This window comes from Colletes latitarsis, chromosome 11, assembly GCF_051014445.1.
Source record: "Colletes latitarsis isolate SP2378_abdomen chromosome 11, iyColLati1, whole genome shotgun sequence".
Classification (NCBI taxonomy): Eukaryota; Metazoa; Arthropoda; class Insecta; order Hymenoptera; family Colletidae; genus Colletes; species Colletes latitarsis.
In genome coordinates, this window is record NC_135144.1 from 16816923 (window position 1) to 16844781 (window position 27859).

The window sequence follows — 27859 nt, forward strand, 5'->3', positions numbered from 1 at the left end:
TGTAAAAATGTATCCCAAATAGTCAAATAACCAATAAAATAAACTCCACTAGGCGTTACAATATAATTATATCTTTAAAGCCTTGCTTAAAAATAATGTAAAACCTAGTATCGAAAAATATGGAATTTTACAATTTTTACCAAGTCAACGATTCCAAACAAAAGTCCAATTTGGTCCAACAATGGCTCACCAACGATGTTTACGATTGAACTTGGTGAAAAGTCTGAAATTTTCGAAGGAAAATTAAAATGAATACCGAAGTATGCGGGTACTGACCTAAATCATTTTACATGTACGACATAAATACTTTCTTACGTGCCTCAGCCTTAGAACACCTTTAACGCTAATCGAACTTATTAAATTGGACGATATCAAAAATTCCACGAGAGTGATAAGATTTCATTACGAAATCAAACAAGCACGTACTGAGAGTTGAAGCCAATCACAAAGAAGAACGATACGAGCGACACGGTGCTTAACGAAAAATATATATGCTCTTTCGTGAATATTATTTTCAACAAATTTGAATCGTATTGAAAGAATAATTTTCAAAAATTTTTCAGTAAATAGAAAATACAACAAAGAATGCATAAATACAAATCTTCATGTAGATTCTATGTTTAAATAATATTTGAAAGAGAAGTTACGCAACTCTCATAGTTTATGCTTGCACGTCGCGTGGGATCGTCTCTCTGTGGGGTCGTCGAAAACGCGAGCATTATAGTTGGCTATCAAATTAAATACTGATAAAGTTATTGCTGGCCATGGCGCTAATTTCTGGAAAAGTAATTTTCAGTCCTGGTAAGTAAACACATCATTCATCATTGAGCCATTATTATGATGCCTGGTCAATAGTCGCAATGAAAAACAATCATGGTGTCTCGATTGATTTCGTGTATATGAACTAGAATTTTACGACTACGGCTAGCCGCATAGAGTTTACAAGTTTGAACGATTGATTATTTTCAGTACTGAAACAAACCGTTAGGCAACTGTTTCACATCGAGCATATCGTTAAACACGTAAGGGAATTTTATTATGAATTTACGCCGGTGTGGCGGTTTCACGTTGCTCGCTAATGCGGCTCAAATTTAATTACTTCGTTCTTTACAGCAAGGAAAGTTTTTGCCTGGTCAGTTATGCATTGGATCTTTTTTACCTTGCGTGAATGCACAGAGATTTTATGCAGAAAAGAAAGTATTCTTGAGGGACAAACCACATTGTAATGTTGGAACAATAGGTCATGTTGACCATGGAAAGACAACATTAACCGCAGCAATTACCAAAGGTATTTTGTTTGCATGTTTGATCCGGTATTAGATTCATCCTCCTGCTTTTTCATTAAATGTAATCGTGTTGAATAGTATTTGTTTTTGTTGTTAGTTCTATCAGAAAAGGAATTAGCACAGCTGAAACAGTATTCTGAAATTGATAATGCACCAGAGGAAAGAGCCCGTGGTATTACTATCAATGTGGCTCACGTTGAGTATCAGACAGACAACCGTCATTATGGGCACACAGATTGTCCAGGGCATGCAGATTACATTAAAAACATGATCACTGGTACAGCACAAATGGATGGAGCTATCCTTGTAGTCGCTGCCACGGATGGTACTATGCCGCAAACTAGGGAACATTTGGTTCTTGCTAAACAAATTGGTATTCAGCATGTTATTGTTTTCATCAACAAGGTAATATACATCGAATGGTAACTTTTTAAGCATTGCACCGATTTATGACAATTGTCTTGCTCTTTATCATACGTAAAAATAGTCATTATGATCAGTTTTCGTTGAAAAGGTTGACGCAGCGGACGACGAGATGATAGAGTTAGTAGAAATGGAAATTCGGGAATTGCTTTCTGAAATGGGTTACGACGGAATGAATACACCTATCGTCAAAGGTAGTGCGCTTTGTGCTTTGGAAGGGAACAAACCCGAAATAGGAAAGGAGGCTATATTTAAGTTACTAGAAGCTATAGATACGTATATACCGACTCCAGTCAGAGAGTTGGATAAACCTTTCTTGTTACCGGTAGAAAATGTTTATTCGATTCCCGGTAGAGGAACAGTAGCCACGGGTAGATTGGAGCGCGGTAAAATAGTGAAGGGCAATGACTGTGAAATAATCGGTTACAACAAAGTTTTGAAGAGCACGATAACAGGCATAGAAATGTTCCATCAAATACTGGAAGAGGCACACGCTGGTGACCAGTTGGGTGCTTTACTTCGAGGTTTGAAGAGGGACGAGCTTAGAAGAGGCATGATAATATGCAAGCCGGGTTCGATGAAGGCTTTCGATCATTTCGAATGTCAGATATACATGCTCACTACCGCAGAAGGAGGAAGGAAGAAACCCATCCATGATCGTATTCAAACTCAAATGTTTTGTAAAACATGGGACGTTGCGACGCAAATTAATTTAGTCAACAAAAATTTAGTCATGCCTGGTGAGGATTTCACGTAAGTATAAGTTCCCTTATACGTTATTTAAATGGAAGAATATTAAATTATCTAGAAGATACAGTACATCGGCGCTGTATTATCGTTGAACGAATTCGTTTGGATGTGGTTTCCTTTTTAGAGCTGTAGCGAAAATAATAAGGCCGATGGTTTGCGAAAAGGGTCAACGATTTACATTACGAGACGGGTTTGTAACATTGGCAACTGGGGTGATTACGAAATTATTGAAACCGCTCACCGACGTAGAGCGAGCAGCACTTCTTGAAGGTAAAAAGAAAAATAAGAAAGAAAAGTTGCAAGCTTAATTCGCCTAATTGTTGCATTTGTTGCGTGCAAAAGGCAACACACGATTTATTAATAAGTAGTATATTACTGGAAAAAAAAAGAACGTGAACTTCAATTACAATTCGAAGTTTAGTATTAATTTCATACGCGTATGCATTTTCCTACAAACGTATTGCAGTTTTTCTTTTTCGATCAGTTATCAAGTGATTTTAAACATTACATAATTTTCTATTAAATAACATGTTACTGTAAATATATGTTTATTTCGATACTATGTTTTAAATATATGCAATTAAAAGTCATCCCTTATAAATACCATTTAATAAACTTGTACAAAATGTTTTTCCAATTTATTGCCACCGGAATGATTGATTTTACATGTCTATGACGCAAATTTATGTTTTCCCCTTCGCTTTGTTTAACTGAAGTTTCACCGAAGGATACAAGATAAACGTAACGTTACGCACGTGTGTGTGAACGTTTCAGAAATGTTGTAACTTCGAAAACAGTTCAAGGACGATTTATTGAATCCAATACATCATTGGTACAAACTGCTTCAAGCAGGAACAATGAAACACACAATACGTAGTGCTTCACTCGCGTTTCTGCCATTTGCTTTAATCGATAAAAGTACCTTGGGGTAGTTATGTACACTTTTTCATTGTGCACTCGCGTATTTTCATCAGCAACAAACCGGGGAAAGTAAGGAAAGGGACGTATGTACCGCTCTAGCCTCTTAACGAAACGAATGTTTTTGTATAGAAAAGAAAAACACTGTTTATATAATTTAAGTCGAACAAATCATACATTCACCTTCGCTTATAAAAATAGTAAACAGTCCTCATTATCGTGGACAGGCGCAACTGACTACAAACCGTACATCACTTCAATCGTAACATTTCAAAATACAACACTGTTTGGATGTTGCAGATTACTTGCAAATACGATTTGCTGCATTGTTCAATCAATCGGTACATATGCATCAATGTGTTTTTCTTTATTCGTTCATCATCGCGTAACCGAGATGTGAAATAACAGCAAAGGTTATGTCGTTATTGTTTGGTAAAGATTCAGCTACTTTCAGAGCTTCTCCGAGAGATTTGTTTCTAGTTTGAATGTCTGTCTGTGTCCTGCGTGTATGTGTGTGTAAACAGTGACTTCTAAATGTCAGCATTTCGTGAGTATCGAAAGATTCTTTCTTGCAGAATTAATCTTTTACTTTCGCCATATTCGAAAATAGCGTTTTTCATTCATTCGGAAATTAGCAAGTGACGTACTGCATTTTTATATTGGGTGCGATAAAAAAAACCTAATAAAAATTGAATTACTATAACGGCAGTATGCTCTACAACCGATCGACGTACAATTCACCGGGAAATCATACGTTGATTATACTTGACTGCATCGTGTCGTATATGTTCACGCACGCATACACATTTGCAATACACGAGTAAAAACATGGAACAAGCATGTCGAATATCGATTTTTTTAGCTTCGATGTTTGAAATTTTAAACATTTGTGCATCTATCAAATGGTACGTTCATACCGATAAGAAGTCCGTTAGGCTAGGTTTATCCAATACTTGTACAAAAATTAGAGGTCACGTGTTTCATGGTCACGCACATAAATCCCTATTCGCGCAAAAGCAACGTACAATTCCTGTATCCTTTTGTTAAGACAAAGCTCGTGAAACGTGAAATCACAGAAACATTTTTACCGTTATTATCGTTAGATATCGAACAAAATTTTACGCGAATTTTAATTCCTTCGAAGAAAGAACCTTCGACCTATCAAGAGGCACAAGAACTTAACGCACAAGGTACGCTTGTATACGCTGTGCCTCCGTTCGGATCATACGCGCAACATAACAAACTAAAGGTCTTCGTCGTCCTCTGGTAATGCAGTCTCTTGGGCTTCCTTGAGATCCTTTTCTATCTGTTGCTGCCATTGTGGATCCATGGTGACTTCGGGTGGAAGAAGCGCTGGCATAGCGACGAATTCCAAATTGGGATCACCGATCAACTTACGCGCCAACCACAGGAAAGGTTTTTCGAAATTGTAGTTACTCTTCGCACTGATATCATAGTACTAATAACAGAAAAAATAAATGTTAGTCGTGAAGAAAAATTATAAAATAGTGAAAAAATTCAATTCTTTTTAAGATGGAGCGGAGTATTACCTGTAGATTCTTCTTCCTGTGGAAAACGATGCTCTTGGCTTTTACTTTCCTATCCTTAATGTCGACTTTGTTACCACAAAGTACGATGGGTATGTTTTCACAAACTCGGACCAAATCCCTATGCCAGTTGGGTACATTTTTGTATGTTACTCTTGACGTAACATCGAACATAATGACAGCACATTGTCCTTGAATGTAATAACCATCACGAAGGCCACCAAACTTCTCTTGTCCAGCTGTATCCCACACGTTAAAACGAATTGCCCCCCGATTCGTGTGGAAGATCAAAGGATGTACTTCTACGCCTAAAGTTGCTACGTATTTTTTCTCAAATTCACCAGTTAAATGTCGTTTGACGAATGTTGTTTTTCCAGTACCACCATCGCCCACCAAGACGCACTTGAAAGTAGGCATATCGGCTTCTTGTGCCATTTTGATATCGTTGTTTGACAATTTGTGTAAGTAACGAAGCGATAAATCTGAAAAAAATCAGTGATGCTCAGAAAAGAATCGTTAATTGAGAGGAACAATTTCTACGTCACAGATGCTTCGCGGTAACATATTAATAAAATTTTCGATTAGATCTCGTGGTAGGTGAAACATTTACACCATCGTACTTATGAACAGCATTCACTGTTTCGAAGAAGCTAGGGAAAAATTTGATGATGCTAGATCGTGCTACATCACGCGTTAAAAACGTGATCGGGCTACACGTTTACCGAACGTAACTATAAAAAGTAAAAATGCGTTTGTTTGATCATTAAGCAAATGCACCTACCAAAATAATTAACTGATGATACTTTCCACGTTATCTTAGAAAGCCGGTTGACTAATATCCCGCGCTCTCGGACTACAAGCCGCCGTTGAAAGTCACCACGTTCTCTTAAGAGAATGGCGCCTCCCGTTGTACCACAGGAGACTTTCGTGCTAATCTCGAAATTCGACTACGCGCAATTATAATGAAAATAACAAACGATCAAACAAGTTGTCGGTTAATTTACCCTAAATTTATGAAAATCCGAGGACGTAGGTACAAAATTTCCCGGCAAGTGACGTGTACGTGAAAATGACCGATAAAACTTACCCTGTGACACAGTCGTTATGGCTCACAATGGCGTTCCTTTGTCTAGACGAGTAGGGGTCCGCTTTTTCGTCATTCGCTACATACAACGAAGTGCGAATTAAGATGAGCAACCACTTGGCACGATATAAAAAAATTCAGTTTGAATATTTTTATCATTCGATTGTTAAAATAATGCATGAATATCTTATTCTTTTGGAAAAATTACGATTGTAGCTTGCCACGTTATAGCGACATCTATTCCATGCGCGCCACATTGAGCCGGTACCGAAGAATTTTAGTTTCCAACGGAAAGAATCATGGCTACGTAAGTACGATAAATGAAACGAGGTTTTGGCGCGCGAGGGCGTTGTTAGATTGCAGACGGCGGTAAATATGAAATTCGAACATCGAGGATACTCGATGTTCCATTTTCTTCCCAGATTCTTTAACGAAAATACAAGTTACAAGATGAAATACTCCGACAAACTTCATTTTGTATTACACGTTTGATACTGGAATTGATAATGCGGAATGTCTAAGCGAAATTGCTTTAAACACATTTATTTGCTAACTATTCAGTAGTTGACATTCATTTGGGTCGCTTTCTTAACGGATAAACATATTCATGTTTACATTAAGAAGCGTTGTTTCGTGGAATTGCAAGTACCTAGTAAGGTGGAGCCATTAAAAAACCGAACATCAAATAATTGAGCATAGTAGTTAAATATTATTATTCCATCGATTGAATATGAATTTCCTTCTGTGGATAAGCGAGAAAAATGCTTTTTAAACATTCCTTTTACTTCTTCTGCTGAAAAAATCTACTTTACAATCGAAAATACAGTGACCACAAAAAGAAGCAATTTACAGCAGAATACTATACACGGGTTAATCTCTGTTTAACAAAATAGAAATGTCCACATATTTGATTAGTGGATATAATGTTCGAATTACATTTGCCGAATATTAAAACAACTCAAGTGTTTGGATATTCGGATGCAAAAGAATTCGGTAAGTAGTGTCATCCTTAATATTTACTCGTGGGATCAACAGATTTCGAGGGTACTGAAACGATCATTTCGTTTTTTTTACTTATTATTTATAGGTAGGGGCTACAAGGGGATCAGGGCCGGTCCTGGCTAGAGTTGACGTCACTGGCGCATGCGTACCACACCGGACGGCACTGCAGAAGCAGGCGAGTTCGCGAGTATATCGATTTTACGATCGTGTCTCTCGCCGCTAGTGCGTCCGTTTCCTTTAGTTTTTAGTGGCCGTGCTCGTCGTACATGGATAAAATCGTGAATGGGATTAGTCGCTAGTTTTTCCACTTCGTACACCCGCTGACTCGCAATTCTTCGTCACCCTCGCCATGACCAAGGATAGATTAGCAGCCCTCGTCGCGGTGAGTTTCGAGTGGATACGTATATTTTACTAGAAACCAAGCCGATTCACCGAACAGTCAGTTTGCCTGTTAACTCTCTCTCTCTCTCCTTCTCTCTCTCTCTCCCTCCCTCTGTCATCCTTTCTCTTTCTCCGTCTGCCTGTTTCTTCATCTTCTTAACTCGCGCGCTTTCTCTCTCGTGTGTCTGAATTCGTCTCTCAGATCGTTCGTAATATCTCTCTGCTACTCTATCTCTCGTTTCCCGACACTTCGGTTTATTATCATTTTGAGCGGCATGTAGACACAAAGGTTTTATTGGAGATTTGCCCATAAATTCAGTAGACCGTCTTTCTCGCCGATCTTTTTCGTGAGAAAGACAGTCGATGAAACCTGCGGACAAACCTCTAATAAACCTCAACAGTGTTATGGGCCGCTTTGCACTTGTAACGTTTAAAGAACCAGCTCGTGCCTACCGTATACGTGCAACTCGTTGCTGTTACATTCGGTGCAATCCTATAAATTTTTCCTCGCAAAATGCACGTCTCTGTCATTGATCGAATCGAAGCCCGGACGGATCTCGTTTACGAGGAAAGGCGTTTCCGAGGTGTCAGCCGTTCGTTGACTGTCAACTGTCGAGCACTTGAGCAGAGAGAGAAAAAGAGACAGAGGGAGAGATAAAGAAACAGATAGATGGAAATAAAGACACAAAATGTGAGAGATGTATAAAAATGTATGTTCTCTTTCGAACATCGGTTGAGCATTGTGAACCGATGTTCCGTGATAGTTTCGTAGATTCATTAGGAGGTGACCGATCCAACGCATGAATAGCTAGCTAGTGTCGATGACTCACAGGCATCGACTGACATTTATGAAAAGCGTGTACCGGGGCGTATCTAGGCGCACGACATGTATTCGGCGGCCCTGGTCATTGTACTTTTCTTTTTTTTTCCCCCTCCCTCCCCCCGTTCATTTTGATTATCCCTGTTCCGTGGATCGGTTTGGTAGCGTTAAAATTTTACCGTATAAGCATTTATCTCGAATTCTGACAGACACCTGTCGTTCCGATAACATCACGTCGATCGTGAATGGTCGTCGCGCGATTCCTCGTTTTTCTACGGTATTAACACTGTTAACCATTCGGCATTTACGGAAATTTCATTCGTTCGTGACAGTCGTGCACGCTCGTTGCTCGACGCTGTTTTAGAGCGCGTAAATTACGACTCGACTTCGATCCGTTCCGAAGCTCGGGTACGCGCGACCGAATACAGTTGAAAATTACCGAATAAACAATCCGTATATCGAGTATTTCTTTTTCGATTCTTTTTCCTCGCGATTCTTGTATTTCGTTTCGTCAAGGTTACTATCGGTGTATTTTCTCACTTATTCCCGGATACGCACGATCGGAAAGTTCACGATTCGTAAAAGTAATTTTCTCGTCTAATTGCATTTTCCAGAGTATCGTTCAAACTTAATTCTCTCTCTTTCTCTCTCTCGTTCGTTACTCGTACGAAATGGGTTCGCTGTAGATCGTCGTATCGCCGCGGAGAGACAGTCACAAGGGGCTCGTGATTTATAGCGGCCACGATTCCGTTGTAAGGCAAAACAGCAAAAAGGAAACGCTTGCATCACGCGAGTTTGTTGTCGAAAGGGTGGACGGAGATTTCATCGTTTTTTTTTTTGCCGGCATCGGAACGCGAAAAAGCAATTTCTCCGATGAGTTCGCCGATAGACGAAGAAGATTGGGCCTCCCTTCTCGCGCTGAGGCATTTTCCCTCTAACATTTACATAACGAGTCGCGAGCTAATAGCCTCGATAACGACGACTCTCGAAGCGTCAGGTGTCGAGCGTCGTGCGCATCTTCGGTGCTCGCGAACGAAAACGATTCGACATTCGAGGGTTTGGACGATCGGTTTTCCCGGCGGTCGTCGATGTCTCGCGGCAAATTTTCGCGTGGTCGGCATTTCGCGGACGGGTAGGTAGGTTAAGGAGGCACGAACAAAGACTGTCGATGAGAGATCGATGAAAATGGATTGAGCAGCGTCTCCCATGCTGGGAATAAAAAACTAACCTCAAACTCTTAGCAGATATAATTAAGCATATTATAATAGCGGAAATAAAAGAAAATGCTACCAGTATCTCAGACTCGAGGTCCGCGAGCTTTACGAAGGAAAAAAGAAGTTTAATATATAATGAAAGAAAAGCATTCATTAACTGTCTATTGCGTAATGTACCCGATCGGAAATTCTACTTATAGAGTTCCCGCAAAGTTTCCCGAGGAAATTTTACAGGATTTGCGTATTATGTGTTTTACATGTGTAACAGAAAACATCGCCAATGGAAAAGAATATATAGAAAAGAAATGTTAGAGACCGATTCAGTGTGTTATGGGAATAGTAATTCAATTTTGCTGGTAGGGGCCTCGCGAAACATTTGTTCGTTGAGGTTATGTTCGAGAAACTCTGGGACAGAAGTGACGCTCGCGCGACCGATTAATCTCGCGACTTCGAAAGACACGATCGATCGTTGAGAGTCGACCCAGGGGGTAGATCGGTTGTGGCGAACGATTTTTCGCGGCCGTCACGGTGACACGAAACGAAACGTGAGAAACGTGCGGTCATTGATTGCGCCGGGTCAACGATAGCTGGTTCAAGAGATACAGCGAACTCGGTACGTTGAATAGGGCACGAAGTAGGGGACACGCTTGATCGTAGGAAGATAAGTATTCAAGGTCACGACGGGTTCTAATTTTAGATTACGAAGTTCCGGATACGCGAAGATTTCGTGAAGTGCACGGGCGTCAACAGAGGCAGGGGAGGTAGAGGGGACAAGAATGAAAATTTTTGATATGGAAAAGCGTGGATGGTCTCTGTTAATTTGTCGCTTCAATTATACCGCATATCTTATTTAATTAATTAATTTAATCTGAAGAAAATTATGCAAATACAGTAAAATCTCGTTAATTCAGGCTAATTGGAGGAAGATGTGACCCGGATTAGTGAAATGAGAGATTTAAGAGACGCAAACACGCAGAACACCTACAAGTAGGAAATGTAACAACCTCGTAATTGAGTACTTATCGTATCGATTAATTAAATATTGAAGGGAATAAAAAAAATAAAAAAGTTGCAAATATTTCTATTATTATTCGAATAAAATTCTGCCCATCTTTGTTCCGAATTAACCGATTAACGTATTAACGTACTACTTAGTGCGGTATTAATGTATTACTCCGAGATTCATCCGAAAATCTCACTGTCTCTTTTACGAACTAGTATACGGGAATTTTTCATTACTTCGCTGACAAACAGAACCGTAAGTTCCACAATGCGACGGCCATAAGCGTTTCTTAATCGTACACGAGTACCGAGTATCGATCGAGTGCACTGCGTACTACAACTGCTCTGATCGTTATCCGTCCTCGTTAATTACAGCTTTGATATTCCCTTACTAGCAAAGAATTAGACAACTTCCGTGCCCAGTGGCTCATCAGATTTCTCAGAATCTTGATTTTTGCTACTTCCGAAAGTGGAACTGTGCCAATTTTTTTGAACATACAGTTTTTGATTATTGCATACCAAGTATGAGTCATCGTATTTACGTGCATATTGATAGTTGACATCCTCTTTATACAAGATTGCAAAACGTTTCAAATTCTTTCCCTTGATGATTTCATCGTTCCCCCCTGACTCACATCCGAACCTTGACCACAGCTTTATTTTGCATAATCTTTTCCATTCTTCTAACCCTATCTATACAGGGCCACCTCCGGGAAAAATTTGAATGGGAGCTTCTAGAGCCCAAAATAAGACGAAAATCAAGAATATCAATTTCTTGATTGAGGCTTCGTTAAAAAGTTATTAAAAAATTAAATTAAAAAATTTCAAATCATTCTGAGAAAATTATTTTCGGTTGCGGGGGTCAATTGCAAGCATGTTTGGTCAACAGACATACGCCCGAAATCCTACGCACTTTCGAGAAAAAAATTTAAGTAGGTGGATAAATTTTTTGACAAAATTTAAAAATTTCAAATCATTCTGGAAAAAAATTAGTTTTAGGTGCGGTGGTCGATTACAACCATTTTTGGTCATTACACATACCCTCGAAATCCTAACCATTTCCGAGAAAAAAATTCCTTATCGAAAATATAATTTCTGGCCAGAAATGTCCGCCCGAATTTTCATGCGAATCTTTAAAACGTCATAACTTCTGAACGGATTGGACGATTTTAATGTTTAAAAAAGCAAACTACGCGTATTTTGATGGAGAATATGTAGAAATTTTAAAAATATTCGAAAAGTTATTCCTTGACTCCGCAAACTGAGAAAAACCTCATAAAAATGGTCCAATTTTCAAACAGCCATAACTTCTACAATTGTGAATATATTTCAATGAAACTTTTTTCTGAAGTAGGGCTCATGGGTACCTACAAAAAAGTATTAGACAACTTTTTTGTAGAACGTCAAACAAAATTACTAAAAATGAAAAAGGATTTTTTAAGAAAAATCGACAGGGGGTAGGTGCCTATATTTTTCGGCGAAAAAAAAAAATTGTAAATCGTTCTGAAAAAATTATTTTCAGTTGTGGGGGTCAATTACAATAATTTTTGGTGAACAGACATACCGTTGAAATCCTACGTACTTTCGAGAAAAAAATTCTTTACCGAAAATATACCGTGTGGCCAGAAATATTTCCCCGAAGCAGAAATCTGAAAAGCCAGAATACTCTGGGTCACGTCTTATGATGAGATAATATTTTAGCTTCGTGATTTGCATTTAACATTGAAGCAAGCAAGACAGTATTATGCTTTATCGCACTGTAAACATTCGATATTTACTCTTTTGGTTTGTTTCGTAGTTTCTTCGGTACTGTGTATATTCGACGTATTTGCATAGCGAGAAACGCATCTTTTCGTGCTAATTTCCCAGTGTCGGATTATAAATAAAGTAAATTGATTTCTAAAATAATTAAATTAAAATAATTTTCATTAAAATAATTATAACGACATTGAGAACCACTGGGGTTCACGTTTTCGCACAAAGAAACTTAAACAATCTTGAGCGAAGACCTTCTTTACTTGCATTGGGAACAGAGAGGAAGTCGCAGAAAAGTGGAACTAGTGGCCTCGACATACTATTATTTTTTTTTTTTTTTTGTTCTTTTTTTTGTTATGCGGAAGGATTGCTGAATAAAAACCGGAACGTAGTTCGGAATTTTTAATAATTTTAAAAGCCACAAGAACTAAAAATTCAACGGATCATTACATTCATTATCAAATATTTAGGGCACGGTCGTTGAGAACCACTGGGGGTTGTATCCTCGCTCGAAAAAAGGTAAACAATCTGGTGCAAGGATCTTGCTAATGTTGGAAACGGAAGAAGCCGCATAAAGAGGGACCAGTGACCTCGATATACTATTATCTCTTTTTTTTTTCTTTTTGTGGTGGAATCTCTGCTAGAGTTGGAACTTAACCGAACATTTTAGCGTAAAATGTACATTCAAGTGGATTAAAAATGCTCGAGAAATCAATTGCAAGATTTAACATATCGTATCTATGGAATTTTGCGAGAAAGTGAAAAAGTAACATAACCTAAAAAATTAGAGTTTCTGTTTGCGTGAAAAGGACGTCTAATGCATCGCATGGTAAACTATTCGAACAGTTTCAACGGAAAACGTGAATCACGAATAATTATTAATAATTTTAAAAGGTGTAAGAAATAAAAATTGGAGAAATCATCGGATCTTTGACAGAAACATTACTACGGTTAAGCACCGCTGGGGGTCGCGTCTTCACGCGAAGAAACGTAAACAATCTCGGGGATCTGAAACTCTTTTACTTACGTTGGAAACAGAGGAAGTCGCGCAAAGTGAAACCAGTGACCTCGACACTATTATTATTCTTTTTCCTTTTGGTCCTCGTTTGCACGAGGGAACAAAAATATTCAAAAGCAATCATTATCGTCGTCAACGATTACTTTGGGGAATTAAAATAAAATAAAATACACTTGCCCTTAATTGGTCGTAGTACACGCTTTGTGTACGTTTTATCGATCGATATAAGAGCCAACAAGACACTCGAGGTTTTATTTACCTTCTTTACACTGTGTAAAATGAAATACATTTTCCGTGTTGCTCTAAGATTAAGAATAATGACGTTTTTACGTTATTGCTCGGAGGCAGTATCGATTACGCTAACAGGAAATGGGAATAACTATAGCAAGCAAGACAGACGCCTTTTTCGGTCGACTACTCGTCGTCCCAGAGCGCAGACATACGTTCTGTTCATTGTAATGCGAACGTTCGATCGCTTTCAGAGACCCGCAAAATAGATCTTGAGGTCGTACAGGTTGTCACTCGCAGGCGGACAATTTACACGATCAAAATTACCGTATAACGTGCACGATGTGACCCAGTATAAAACAGAATACGCCTCGTACATTGGAAGAGGAGAATTGAGCTTGAATTATTTCATTCGTCGACAGAGTTATATTTCATATATTATTGCATGGGCGTAGAATACGATTTTTTTAGAAGTATCATAATTATAAAAATACTGTTCGTACCCCAAACTGACATATTTATCTCACATTATCGAAGTAATATTTTTACGTTGTGATAAATAAATTTGAAAAGGAAATTTTGTTATTATTTTAAACAGTTAACGGAAAGAATAGCTGCTAGAGTATTGATGAGTGTTTCCCAGTATTATTCTTCATCCTATTACCAACGCTTGCGTAAGCGTCTGTGATATATTTTAAAATATTTAACTTGTTACTTTAGCCCTCGGTTACTTTTAACCCCAGTCTACCCGACTTAAGTACGCGTGGTTAAATAGAGTCATGTGGGGATTTCTATTACTAAGGCGATTATTTAGGTAGTTATCGAGAGAACAAATGTAAACTTTTTACAGACGTATTTGTTAGTATTTTAGCGAAGTATTTTAGCACGATAAATTTCAAAATCTGATCAAATACAAATAGCGATCTCGCCGTTTCAACTACTTTTTTATTTATACTAGGAAAAATAGAAGTCTCATACGTACCGACTTCAGTCTGCTAGAGGATATAAACGGACATCTACTTTACATGCAGGCGAAATTCCAAATCGATCGTTTCAATAATTCCGAAGATATCGTGTCGACAGTCCTAAGAAACATAGTGTCGAGAAGAACGTGTTGAAAACCTAGAACACGCTATCGAAAATATTCTGTAACTTTGTTATTTTTTCGAATTCGAAAATATTACAACTTCCGTACTCTTTGGTAGAGTATTTTTTATATTATGAAAACTATTCCTAAGAAATAGTCGTAATTGTTTAATTTAAAATTGATCAAACATTAACGGTCTTGTTTATTGATTTTCAGGCCCAGTCGGACGACGATGACGTGGCGGACGATGTGTCCGTCAACGTCGGCGGACAAGATGACTTCATGACAGAGTTTTTCGCGGAGGTGAGTGAGAATATAATATTTTATTTAAAAGATTCAACGCGCGTGGTTGATAAAAATTACTTACGTACGAGAAAGACCATATTATACACCTTTAATTTCAGCGAGAAATTAAAAGAAGGAACATGTTTTTTCACGTCAAGCTAAATTGGCTAATGATTCTTTTAAAGTAGCATTTTATTTTACCTCCGGTTATCTCGACGTGGTGCAAATTAAACGAACCAGCAGTCGGGAGAGTTTATGTCGGACAAGTCAACCGTTTTGCAACTTTGCTTGTTCCTCCTTTGATAGATGAATCCTGTTATAAAATTTATTTTTATTTTTTTTATTAAATTTTATTTATAATATCCTAACGCATAATATTTTCAATGAAACGAATAGTTTCGTGCCGTTACATTTCCCAGTTATATCAATGTCACTAAACGTTGATTTCTTCGAGTTAGGTTATGTTAGTTTATATTGCAATAAATATTTCTTTTATGAGTAGGTATCCTTATAATGTTTAGGGCAGTCAAACAATTTCTATTTGATAATATACAAAACTCTACCCAATTTTGATCCGAAAAAGACCATAGTAGGGAGGGGGGATGTAAATTGCATTAATATCGAAACGAGAACAACGATGTTTGACTTTCTCTAGTTAACATTCATCAAGGATTCCCCCCACCTGTTCGTTCAATTTTTTCCTTTTCTCTTCTTTCGAATTTATTTCGGCGAGTAGGAAATGCCCGACTTTTTCTTGATTTAATCTTCCGTTCGTTGAACTCCAGCGCAATCGAGCTGTCCCGACAGTTTGCCTACGAACGACGACAACGTCAGAGGTTGATGTTCTTTCTACTTACCTTCGACCTTCGAATCTTGACGATATCGATTCGAGTTCGCGTTCGAGAAATCGTTCTGCATCGACTTCGAAAAAAGAAACTCGAATCAGTTTCGAAAATTACTTTTTATTTACACTTCGAGTAATCTTCGAAATAAACGAATTACATAACCTACAAACATGAAATTAATCCTCGATAGCCCACGTTATTCTCGGTTTTTAAAAGAAATTATATAATACTGATAAGCATCGATAACGAGATTCGTGTCGAAAGATAAAATTAAAAAACAAATTTGTCAACTATGTCAGTCACGGTGAGAGAAATTTTAATTAATGTTCGTTTCGAATTATATTTCTTGGCCCGTACAATTCCGTCTTAAGACCATTCGAATGCATTGGAACGCTCGTCTGTCTCGCAGACTGACCTTGGAAATTCGTTCTTGGTGTTTGGAATCGCTTTGTCGAATCCGTTCTAGCAAATTGTCTTCTTTATCTTTTACGTCATCGTTCCGAAGCACGTGTTGTCTCCTTGTAACTCGATATTTTCTTTGAATGCATATACTCGATCGTTCTATCGCGTCACCGTATATTTATACGTTGTATCGTAAGCACGTCGAAACGGAAGGGCAACTCATTGGTTTCCACGTAATAGGGGTCATATACGTAACAATTGATTTCACGATGAATTGTACGTCGCGTGTTACACTGATAGTCATACGGAAGCACTATATCGCTACACTTTATAACAAAACGATAACGTATCTTATACTTTGTTCATATTTTACCACATAAAATTAAAAAATACCGTTTCTCGCAACAGCATCCGGTCGCATATAATTTATTTAACGTATTTAATCAATCTAAAAGTTAGAGTTACCAATTTTAATTTGCCTTAATACGTACTCTTAATTTTATTAATTTTTTTCATTTTTAGGTACATAGGCGAAAGTTGAACGGATTAAAAAATTTTTTTTTAATTTTAATAACGGGGTCGAATTTATGCATGAATTTCAAAATCGAAAAGCGAACTCTCAACATTCCCTTGTGGTCTAAAAATTTTTGATCGGAAGTTTGACAATTTCGTACGTTCTAAATTAATACAGCGAAAGTTCTGCAGCAGAATTGCCAACTTTTTTCATATTCGACACTATGTTCCGTCGCCGTCAACTTTCGAGGAATTTAATTAAATAGACGTTTATTGCGGAGATTTTAGTGGAATGTTTAATTGTCCCGTTCGGGGCGATAATTATACAAAAATAACATAATTATCGGTATCTCCGAAGCATGAATTATAAGTACGTGTTTCGTTCAGAATTTTGAGGTTAGTTCTCGACCCCTGAACGCGAATATTAGATAGAAAGTTAATATTTGGTTTCTTTTAAATATTGTTTGATACTCTGTGTCTAAAGTTCCATCGAAGTGGGCGTGTTTTACTATAAGCTAATGTTGCTTTGGGTAATTTAGAGACAGAAGGTGCTGAATATTCGAGAATCTAGGAGATGCATCGCCAGTGGGATGCACCTACGCGTCCCTACGGAAACTCGAGGCGGAAAGCTGGTGCGCAAATAGCGTCGTCGACATCGTTGACATTTGTATCGGTTGCTATTTGCGTGGGTACGCATTAACTTTGATTGCTCGATTTCCCATCTGACTTTTCTCCGTTTTCGCGCGTAGGAGGTTATGGCTGTAACAAAGGTGAAATGCCGTATCGGTCGTTACCGTGGAAACTAGAGACGATCCTTTTGTTACGCGCCATGTTGGTTCTTTGATGTTTCCCGATCGAATATCGAGCGTTATGATTATTTCCTTTTTCTATTTTCAATGCTTCTAGCTATATTTCATCGATATATCGATCGTAATATTTATTATTTCCTATTAAAAAATGGTCTTGAATTTCGCATACGTTACAATTTGCAACAAACTTGAAAAGGTGAAAGGAATACCCGTTCACTGTCTGGACTCTCAGCGCCCGTATTCGATGGCTTGGCGCTAATGACCCGTATACGGATCACGGACAGTGAATGCATTCGAATATATGAGTTCAAACAAAATAGAAAATATTGTCCATTACGATCCATATAAGTATAATAGAGAGATGACTTGTAGGTTAGGCACAAACTAAACGGGGCAAGGGTAAGGAGAGAAGGTCTTTCCACTAGTGAGATCCGTTCTGGCGTCACGCTGCATAGTAATAGGGTCTCCATAACCACGAGAGGTACACATTTTTGTTCTATTCATAGCTAGTATTTTGAGCGTATGGTTACGCCAATGTCAGCCAGTAACGACAATGCGTGTAAGAGCAGGCATCACCATCGAGTCATCTCTCTATGGTACATAGTCGATCAATGAGCATGAGTAATATAAATTCAAGCGTTTCCGGAGTCACATCAATAACATGCTCTAATGATTTTTCATATCTTCGGGTGTGATTGGCGATAAACTTCGTTTTATAACTTATGATAAACATAAGAAGTCTTTTGTAACGATTAACGCGTTTGGTCTGTGTGTTTGTGATATGCCTGTAACTTCCGCTATGTTTATCCGATTTCGATGAAATTCTGATTGGTTGTTCCTTACGTTTCGATGGGAAGTATAGGCACTTTAATTTATATAATTACAATAAATAATAGAAGAAATAAAGAAAAATATACAAAGAGTCACCCTGGTGGGCGATCAAGTGTAACTTTTCGAGGAAAAGGAACTATTTTAAGGGTGGCTTTCAATTCAATCCTCGTAACACAGTAAATTGCAGAAAATGCTGGACTTAATAGATGGGACTAGAGTTAATACACATTTAACGATTGTTCAACGAATCGTAAAAGAAGCAAACCACTTAAAAAGACGTAAGCTTTTGATGAAACGGACGAACAAGGATTGCAGTGGGAATAAACGTGGATTAAAATCACTGAAAAGATCGTCAACTTCTGTATGATAGAAATCATGTTATACCTACGCTAGAACATGGTAGTATAGGTGTCGTGATAGCGTCAAAGATGATCGAATCAATATGGAAACATACACGAACATGGTAGCATAAAGTTCTGGAGCCATCAATAGTTTTCAAACAAGATAATGCTCCTTGTCACACCTCGAAGAAAACTTCAAAGGAAGCACAGGTCACTGAGATTACGTAACATCTAATATTCTCGAGTCTGTATATTATTTTCCCAGAAGGAATTTTTTATTTTCCTTAATTCAAAACAGGAACAGATCACGAAGTATGTTTTAGGTGTAAAAAATTTCAAAAATGAAATAGTGGTGTTAAAAAAAGTCGCTGGAAGCGATTAAAATTCAGATAAAAGAGTTTTTTAGTTAATGAGGGGCGGACTCGATTCTCTGTAACCCCACTCCTAGTATCCGCCCCCGCGTACTTAAACTTAGTATCTGATCGAAAGTCATATTCCGATGGGATTAAGGTTAAGAATATGCAAAGACGAAAATCGATTATTTTTATCTGAAATTATCAACCTGGTTTGTCTAATATGCCACTCCGGCCATTTTGTTACGATTATAATTTTCTCGGAGCACCAACAATTAAATTTTGACACGACCCAACGAAATGGTAGCAGTATTTGCGTAGCAAAAGAAGCAAATCTATTTTCTTTGTCAGAAGCGTGTATACGTTATTTAACGCCATTTTGTTTTTTTTCCAGGTGGAGGAGATCCGCGAAATGATAGACAGGATCCAGATGAACGTAGAAGATGTCAAGAAAAAGCACAGTGCCATTTTATCGGCGCCACAGACCGACGAAAGTGAGTTTTAATAATTTGTATTAAATAAATAAATCCGTTTGTCTGGAACGGGCTTTGGAAACTGCGTCCGTTTCGAACGATATAATTATGGTCGCCGTTTGCAACGCGACGCGTTCCTCGAGTTATGTTCCAGTGTCGCGATTGCAACAAATTATTTTTCATGTGAAACAATTGTCGAGGACATAGACTGACGCAACCACTGGTCGAGATAAGGGTAGTAGGGAATGAACAGAATTCTAGAAAAGTAATTCCCTCGCTTAATCTAGAATCCAATAATCTCGGTTTCATATAACCTAGAAAAGTCTTTTTCTTATCTTGGTCCGAGCGAAGGCTCGCATGTGACGTTCGACGAGGAGAGCGAATGAAATACAGTAATCTCGGTTAGAAGAAAAATAATCAGACCCGATCAATTTCATTTAATCGTGGAAGATACTGCTTTCTTATCGTGGATTAAGGGCTGAGGCTCGAAAGTAACTAGGGATATAGCAGATGCTGGTTGTACGCGACAGAATCGGATCGGTTCGATTTCGTGTAAAGTGATACTTTCTTATCGAGAATTAAGGACGAATCTGAGCAGTTTGGATGATATATTCCGGACGTATAACTCCTTCGCTTAGTCTTGAATCCCATAATCTCGGTCTCGTATAGCCTGGGACCATTTTTGCATGCGACGTTCGACGAGAAGAGCAAATGGAATACAGTAATCCCCCGTTATATGCAATAAAACCCGCTCGAGTTTGTGCAGTCGTCGAAGCCGCCACGATCGATTTTTACACGAACTTCATTGCTTCGACGCGATCTCACAAATGTTAATTTTCAAAATTTCATTAGTCGAAGAAAATATTTTTTACAATATCGTAACACTTCATCGTTACTTCTGTAATCCACGTACGCTCAAAGACTGACAATGAGATTCGGTTCGTTGAAAAACTGTGTCACGTGTCTCGATATCAATTGGCCGTGAACAAGATTCCCTCTTTCATTCCGTACTCGTTACGAGCTAATTGCGAACAACCAGCTTCCATGCGATTGTCTCTGTTTAGTAATTACAAGAGCAAAATCCGCCCCGAGGGGTCCGTTCCGCGGTGTGTCCGTGCATAGCTCTGGATTAGCTGGCTTCTATGGTTTCCTTTTGTCGAGGGTAAACGTAATCTGGAAACCAGGACCTGGAATCGTTTTCTCCCATCTGGCCCCCGGAGTTGTCCTTCGAGGCTGCGGAAAAGTTCCTTCCTCGGTAGGGGAGATTCGTCGTTTACTTTGGGGTTATCGATCTACGCCCGTCGAGACGACTCTGCGTAGAAAGACGCGCGACTGACGTCGTTTCCATATCTGGCGTCTTTGCAAATCTTATTCAGAGCAGTGAATAATAATTTCAGATTTATTCGTCGATCAACTTTTACGTTTCTTTATCAATTTTATGTACCAACATCGATCGGTAATCTGCAACACATGGCTGCACCACCGGTTGACTGTTTCAAGATGGCCGAAAGTCGTTGAGAAATCGTTTGCCCTTCCGTCTTGCGACACGACCCCCCAACTGATTTGCCCCGTACGATAAAATGAAAAATATACCCCCTATCTAGAAATTTTCTCTTATTAATTTTAAACAAAATCATTTCAAGAAGAATTAGTATATTTCAGAAATTTGTTCTCGACCACCATTATTCAGTTACATTGTAAACGCCTAAATGTTCGTGAGATTCGTTCTTTAACGGTCTTCTTTGTCGTGGCTTGACCGATACTTTCACTGACAAATTGTCGTCGCAGCCCCTACGGGCAGGACAGGTCAAAGATCGTATTGCAGTGCAAAGTAGACGGGTCACAGGCTAAATAAACCGAGAATCCTGACAGCTGTGCACCCTATGGTTCTCGACCCGACCGTAGGTCACTCGAACAGTAGACTGCAGGTGGCTGGGGTTTCTAAGAATTCCAGGAAAATGTGTGCTAACAGGTGAGCCTAACGGGTGAAACTTTCCTCTTTCGTCATCTACCGCAGAACACGTCACATCCTCGAGCGCAAACATGCCAATCGCGCATGTTCTCCTATCAGTATGTAAAACCGTACCGATATAAAAGTCCGTTAACACTTTGGCGTCTGCTGACGTAGTCCTACGTCATTGTGCAGTCTGTAACTGGCCGTCGCTGACGTAGCTCGCCGCCATTTTAACCCTGTTGTTCCCCCTCCCTGTTACAACACACGTTTCTACTCCTTCCACGTGTTTCCTTTGTATCAGGAACGCAAATTCTCTTTAAGGGAACACATTATAATGGGGAAAAGTAACGTCAAAGGTGATATTTATTGAAAGAAGTAAGATCTACAAAAAACAAGCGTCCTTTCGTTCGACTGTTGCGTCTGGCACTGGTCGCGTCACGCCAACCGTCTCCATCTCTATCTCGTTTTCTTTCTTTCTCACGCTTTGCACTCTTCGCACGCATCACAACACGCGCGTATCGTGTGACATCGCGTAACGGGTGTTCCTACAAATATTATATATACGAGAAATTACAAATTTTCTCGTCGCTACGGCTCGTTCCAGCGAACGTTGTCCCAGTTGGAGGCTTTTCTATCGAAGTTAATGTAAATTGCATTTACGTAACGTTTCTTGGACCAGCTCTGGAGATATTAATTTATCGAATTAGCAGCGGCTATGTTCGTTCACGGTCCGTGGCGTGTTGGATCGCGAGACCCGGTCAGCTGTTGCTGATTTGACATCCTTCCCGTCCTATTTGCTCCCGCGATTAAGGCCTCGTAGCAAGTTGTTTCCTCCCCGCGGCGTGGCTATTCTGACCGGTGACTTCTCGCACCTACATATATCTTCGGGTCGAAGCTCCAGGGAAATAACGAGAGAGGTTAACGTTGAACGAAATCGTACGGAGGAAAGGAGTAGGCGTTTGCGTCTAACGTCGCCGAAAGGATCGATCGAGCCCCTTTTCTCCTTGCAAGGCGAGGAATATGTATCCCGAATATCCGAATCGTGCAGCCCCCCGATTGGCTCGACGTTTTCCCCCGGAAGGAAAACTTGGGGAAATTGTTTCGACCGGTGCAACGTATTCTGGAATTCTTCCTCGTCTCCGTACGATCGCTTTCATACTTTATGTATACTATTCTTTCCCGAACATCCGCCCAACTCACCCCTCCGTCTCTTAAAATTGATTTCGACGAAACTTTGCAGATTCGTAGAGTCGAATGTAGGGGATACTTTTTCAGTGGCTGAAGCGACTCGAGTTAAAGGGGGGAACGCCACCCTGGAAAGTTTCATCCCCTAATGGTATCTCGAAAACTTTTGGAGATACAAGACTCCGCGAGACAAGTTCCCATGTATGGTTTTTGACGGAACCAGCCGTTCGCACGTGTCGTTAAAAGATATTAGTGGATTAAAACAAAAAAAAATTGTTTTAATTGAACGAATTTTAATTTTAAATTTAATTTAAATTTAAAGTTAAATTTTTTAAATCAGACAAGTATTTAATATTTGTAAATCTTTTCCACCAATGCAGAATAAACTGCAGGTGGTAGCGAATTTCTGAGAAAATTAAACTGGTCCGCCCAGATTCGATCTGATGCTCGCCAATCCATATGATTCAATAGCCGGGGGTTGCACTTCGAGTATTGCTGGTTTGGCATTTAAACTTCTCCACTTTGACACTGGATCGTATCTACGTAATATAATACGTCTTCCATCTCCTTTTGGGAACTAACACCTTCCTCCCGCGAAACATGTTTTATTTCAATGAAATCCTTTTTCTCGCTCGAATATTGAGAGTATACATTATGAACAAACGTAGTTAGTTTATTCAATATCCGTTTCGACCTTTAACTTATATCTTCTTTAGAAAAAGAAACGTTATTTATAAGTTCAATCGATAGTAAGCCAATAACGATTAGTCAGAGCGATAAAGCGAGTAAAAAAAATGGAAATTTTTAAATAGAGACACCAGGTTATAAAATGTCGGAATCCAAAATTATAGAAAATACTATTTGAATAAATAACGCTTACACCGTAAAGTGGGTCCATTTTGGCCCGTGTATTTTAAAAAATCGTGAAATTTTAGTTTCTACCAAATAATAGCGAGTGCATTGTAAAAATAAATAATACCGAAGAATTTACAAATGTATTAAATTCCGGGTCAAAGTGGACCCAGAGTTTGACGTTCGATCGGGAACGACTCTAAAATTTGTATTCGTCGTTCGTCCATAAAATTTCCCCGACTCTGATTATTACTGTTATTAAAAGTTGCCGTTACGAATGTGCCGCGTCGCGTTATCGTGTCTCCCGATCATTGCAATTACACGATTCCTTCCGCCATATTCGTCCCGAAATAGCTGGTTGTTGAAACCGACGTCGTTTGCAGCGAGTCGGATAATATCGATCAGTGTAGACGAAAGAATGAAATGTACGGACACGAAGCGAATCAGAGATGAGAGAACGTCTCGGGAAGGAGAGAAGATGGCGAGGACGAGGGTGGAAACCAATAGGCGTTCTTGACTTTCATCTTCGAGCAGATTCAATTGACAACGTCTTTATTACACGGCCGAAGAAAGTGTACAATATCGTATATAGAACAGACAATATTGCTCGAAGGTACTGACGCAGGCTGTCTTCGAACGTAACCTAAAATGTATTGCACGAATCTGTAAAAAAAATTCTCCGATTGAAAGAAAAAAAAATTCAAAGAAATTTATTTCGGGAAATTTTTAAATATTTGTAATTTTTGAATATTTTTTTAATACTTTTTTGCATTTATTGTGGGCGATGGTGAATGGTCGGGAGAGGTTAATACGGATCAGATTGGCGAGGTAAGAAGGAGATCAAGCGCGAAGGGTCTGGCGGACGGGGGTTGAAAAATCCATCTCTGCCTCGCGCTGAGTCAACCTGACATTTCGAAAATGGCAGAGACGTGATCATATTCGCGAGATAAATCGGAGCTATTATACACTCGCGAAGGCTTCGCCTTCGGGCGGTTTTTAAATCCGGCGTGGGCGGCGGAGGAACTACAGAAATTCTCGACCCGGAGTGTCAAAGCCATCGACCGACGCGGACTCGCGTGCAGCGCCTTCGTTATCGAATTCGACGAGGAACGAACACCTCCGAACGACCGACTTTACAATAGATATCGATTTTTCGTTGCTCGTTTCCTCCCAGCTCGGCCCGTTCTTCCCAGGGACGAGGTATCGTTCAAAAGCGTTGCGTCGGGATACAATGTATAGATCGGAGCGTGAAAGATCCGACCCCGGTGGGCGGGGCTTTCACGAACCTCTATTCGTTGGAAATGTTTGGCGTCCCTTTTGTCAGATGCCTGTCAGGGAGGTCTATTAGAGTGTCCCAGAGAAATTTAGCGCATTTAAAACGTTAACTTATTAATTATAGCATGTCAAATTAAATGGCAAATGTTAAAAAGACCAGTGTTAAATGGTAGTAAGAGTAGTTCGATAGAAACTATTGTCCTCATCGACCTTGAAAATAATAATTAATTGTATCACAATGATGATACAAAATTAGAAAAAAAAAGTAACAAAAAAATTGTTCTAGAAAATATGCATTACAAAACTTTAATTTATTAAATCGTAAATAGAAAAAAACTAATGATCCATGGTTTCCTGCAACCATTTCGAAAGCAATTGCATTCCTCTGTATCCTCTGTATACTGATGGATGCAAAAAAGTGCATACATCCGTGTTTGACATCATTGTTGAATCACCTTCCGATTAAATAGTGTGCCATTGCTCGGAGGAAGCGATAATCGGATGAGGCAACGTCTAGACTGCACGCTGGTTGATTTATAGTTTTAATTATAGAATTGTAAGTTTGCTTATAGTAACATCTTAAAAGGTTTGAAACTTTGATTTATTCGCAACTTGTTCTAAAAATGAATCAAACGAACAACGAAAACGCAAACGTAAGATTTATTTTCGCAATCAGCGTAGAAAAAGGTTCGCAACAATGTTTTTATTCATAATATTATATATAATGTGTATTGTACCGTGTAATTAATTGGTTATGCGTTGAATAGAGTACAATTATTGGATTTCTAAAACAATGGACAAAAGGTCTTTATTCTATGTATCGAGCTATAGATAAGGTCTTCAGAAAAGTGTAGAAATAATTTGAGGTTATAATCACGTGACGTATTACGTACAATGTTTAGGTTAAGCTATAAGTACAGAGATAAAACATTTTTATATTTTATATGGAAGCTTGTTGTATTAAAACGAAGTTTATTTTTTTATTTGGTGCTCGTTTTTAGTTAATATTTAATTGATTTATTTTAATACGTATTCTATTTCTTGTTTACGCGCGAAACGTACTAGACCAGCGTTGTATCAGACTTCGTAAGGCATAATGACTCGACGCCATTCTACTTACACAAAGTGCCACATTCCCCTTAATCTGAGATTGTTTCTTCCCTGTCCCGGCAATACAGACGAGACATTGACACCACTCGCCGTGGAAGTGCTAGGTTGAGGCGATAAACTTAACCCAGATAAGGCTGAATTTTTTTTTTCTAGCCATTCTTAAAAAATATTACACCGACGCAAACAGCTTAGGTATTGCACGTTTAAGCGAAACGATAATTTCAATCACGTAAGATCATTTGAATTTCAAAAATTATTTATTCCGATTTTTAATTTCTACGATCTTTCAAAGTATTTCAAATCCCCCAAAATAGCATAAAAACTTACTCGTCGAAGACGTACCTTCTCGGTTAATAAAAAATAAAAATCAAATTAACATTGATTCTTTTACCAGTATAAATAATAAGAATCGACGTGAAATTGTTTGGACGAGTAATTTTTACGCGAACTATCTGACAACAGCTGTTGGACAAACGTCTGAATCGTGCCCCTATCATCTGGAATTAGAAACGAGGAGCTATCGTTTATCGAAAGGCAGGTCGGTTACGCGAGAACACGACAGCCTCCGCGTAAATTGTATACAGTTGAGCACTCGAGTTACGCGGTCTCGAATTACACGGATTCGTGGATATGCGGTTGCATCCCTATACAGGATGTTTGTCTACAGGTGGGCGATCTTTTAGGTAATTCTATACGCCAAATAAATCGAGGAATTACGAACGAAAAGTTCGATACTTTATTTTCCGATCCACGAATAAATAATGTAATCAAGATTCAAGTATTTTTTATTATTCCGATTCAGCATAAAAAAAAAAGAAATTTAAACATTTTAATAACCATATACCTGGCTCTAGCATTTATTTTCAAGATATTTTCGTCGAAAGATAATTTAATTTCTCTAAACATTCACGCGGTAAATCGAATATAGCCCAGCGTTCACGCACGAATACGAATCCGTAATTCGATTTGCCGCGTGAATGTTTAGAAAAATTGAATCAACCTGCGACGAAAATAACTGCTAGGGACGGACTACGCTTATGAAGGTGGATGAATTTATTTTCGTACACTCTGTCGGTGTAAGGAATAAAAATATTTTCGTTTAAAAATATACGAGCTTAAAATCTCATAAGAAAAAAGTACATTAACGAAAAATATTTTTGTTTTCTCGATTAAATTTTTTTTAAATAGCTTCGAACTAAGCAAACATTGATCTTTGGCTGTCCATATCCTCTTAACTCGAAATACCCTTTTTACAACCCTGGTACTAATCTTTCATTCTCCCCGCGATACATTCTATTTATACGATTCGCCTTATTCGGAAAGCTTCGGAACGAATTAACCGCCGTAAGTCGAGGAGTTACCGTATCTCGTGTCTCCGCTGCGAGCCGGCTGGCGCGGATCGATTTTCGTTTGCGCGGCTCGTCCGTGTAGCCCGAGACGAGGGCGTGTTGGGATCGAACGGCGGGGCACGTAGAAAAAAAATCGAAACGAAGTCAACGTACTTTCTTTCGCAATGCTTGGATAGGATTTTGCCGCAGTTCGGTTGGCTGGTGTATACTCGCGCTCGCGAACGATAGCTAGACGCCTTCCCCCTTCCACCGTGTCTCACACGCGCCCACCGGTCGGTTGTGTTCCTTAACCGACGACGAAATTTTTCTGGGGCGCAAAACGCGCGCGCGATTCGATCGAATTCGAGCGTCCTGTGTTTCCCGAGCGCGCCGAGGTCTCGAGAGGCCTTAGAAGTAGGTCTGGCACGTTTCCACCCCGTATTAACCCAATTCCATCGAGCACCCTCGACGCAGGGGAATGCGCGGTCCCCGCGTCCTCGCATCCTCGCACCCTCGACCCTCGTCCACGGTCCACCCGGTTATCTGCTGCCCCCGCCCCACGCCTACGCCGCCACCTACGCGCGCACGCGATGCACGCATACGAGCGAACCGCGTGCACGCGCTTACGAAACGGATCGGATTTAACGAGCATTCCAGTGAACTGCGACATTCGAGAAACGATGCTTCAAATCCCCGGGCGATAGGTGACGGGACGTTCGCGGCTCGTTCCCCAGGGCTGATTTATATCAGAGTTAAGCAGCGGGTTAATATCGCCTGGGTGTCACCCG

At 39.3% G+C, this 27859-nt stretch overlaps 3 protein-coding genes across 7 annotated transcripts in view; 2 read left to right on the forward strand and 1 right to left on the reverse strand.

The window, feature by feature from the left end:
- The first annotated feature begins 497 nt into the window (after positions 1–497).
- LOC143348012 (elongation factor Tu) lies at positions 498–3049 on the forward strand. The gene is made up of 6 exons (XM_076777751.1): positions 498–801; positions 970–1022; positions 1114–1288; positions 1384–1691; positions 1801–2462; positions 2584–3049. The coding sequence occupies exons 1-6, from the start codon at positions 765–767 to the stop codon at positions 2765–2767; spliced, it is 1419 nt and encodes a 472-aa protein (XP_076633866.1). The 5' UTR covers positions 498–764; the 3' UTR covers positions 2768–3049.
- Positions 3050–3251: 202 nt separating this feature from the next.
- On the reverse strand, positions 3252–6258 carry Ran (RAN, member RAS oncogene family). Of its 3 annotated transcripts, none has more exons than XM_076777768.1 (3): positions 6012–6258; positions 4928–5406; positions 3252–4836 (listed from the first exon to the last, which is right to left on the reverse strand). In XM_076777768.1, the coding sequence occupies exons 2-3, from the start codon at positions 5357–5359 to the stop codon at positions 4621–4623; spliced, it is 648 nt and encodes a 215-aa protein (XP_076633883.1). In that variant the 5' UTR covers positions 5360–5406; positions 6012–6258; the 3' UTR covers positions 3252–4620. The 3 variants fall into 3 exon arrangements, with proteins under 3 accessions (XP_076633883.1, XP_076633885.1, XP_076633884.1); XM_076777770.1 differs by lacking the exon at positions 6012–6258 and adding an exon at positions 5929–5989; XM_076777769.1 differs by lacking the exon at positions 6012–6258 and adding an exon at positions 5706–5889.
- Positions 6259–7170: 912 nt separating this feature from the next.
- Positions 7171–27859, forward strand: part of Syx1a (syntaxin 1A) — a 42649-nt gene continuing 21960 nt past the window's right edge. The window contains exons 1-3 of one of the 3 annotated variants that reach the window (XM_076777756.1): positions 7171–7392; positions 14732–14818; positions 19289–19388. In XM_076777756.1, the coding sequence (XP_076633871.1) occupies positions 7360–7392; positions 14732–14818; positions 19289–19388 (220 nt within the window). In that variant the 5' untranslated portion in view covers positions 7171–7359. The remainder of the gene's footprint in view (positions 7393–14731; positions 14819–19288; positions 19389–27859) is intronic. The other 2 variants (XR_013080684.1, XM_076777758.1) reach the window with 2 other exon arrangements.

What these genes read in the sequence shown, in the direction of transcription:
- LOC143348012 (XM_076777751.1), top strand. Translation starts at nt 765, where the DNA reads ATGGCGCTAATTTCTGGAAAAGTAATTTTCAGTCCTG. An exon ending in AACCGCAGCAATTACCAAAG is followed by an intron (nt 1,289 to 1,383) that starts GTATTTTGTTTG and finishes TTTTGTTGTTAG; the next exon opens with TTCTATCAGAAAAGGAATTA. An exon ending in ATGCCTGGTGAGGATTTCAC is followed by an intron (nt 2,463 to 2,583) that starts GTAAGTATAAGT and finishes TTTCCTTTTTAG; the next exon opens with AGCTGTAGCGAAAATAATAA.
- Ran (XM_076777768.1), bottom strand. Translation starts at nt 5,359, where the DNA reads ATGGCACAAGAAGCCGATATGCCTACTTTCAAGTGCGTCTTGGTGGGC. An exon ending in ACAGGAAGAAGAATCTACAG is followed by an intron (nt 4,837 to 4,927) that starts GTAATACTCCGC and finishes TTCTGTTATTAG; the next exon opens with TACTATGATATCAGTGCGAA.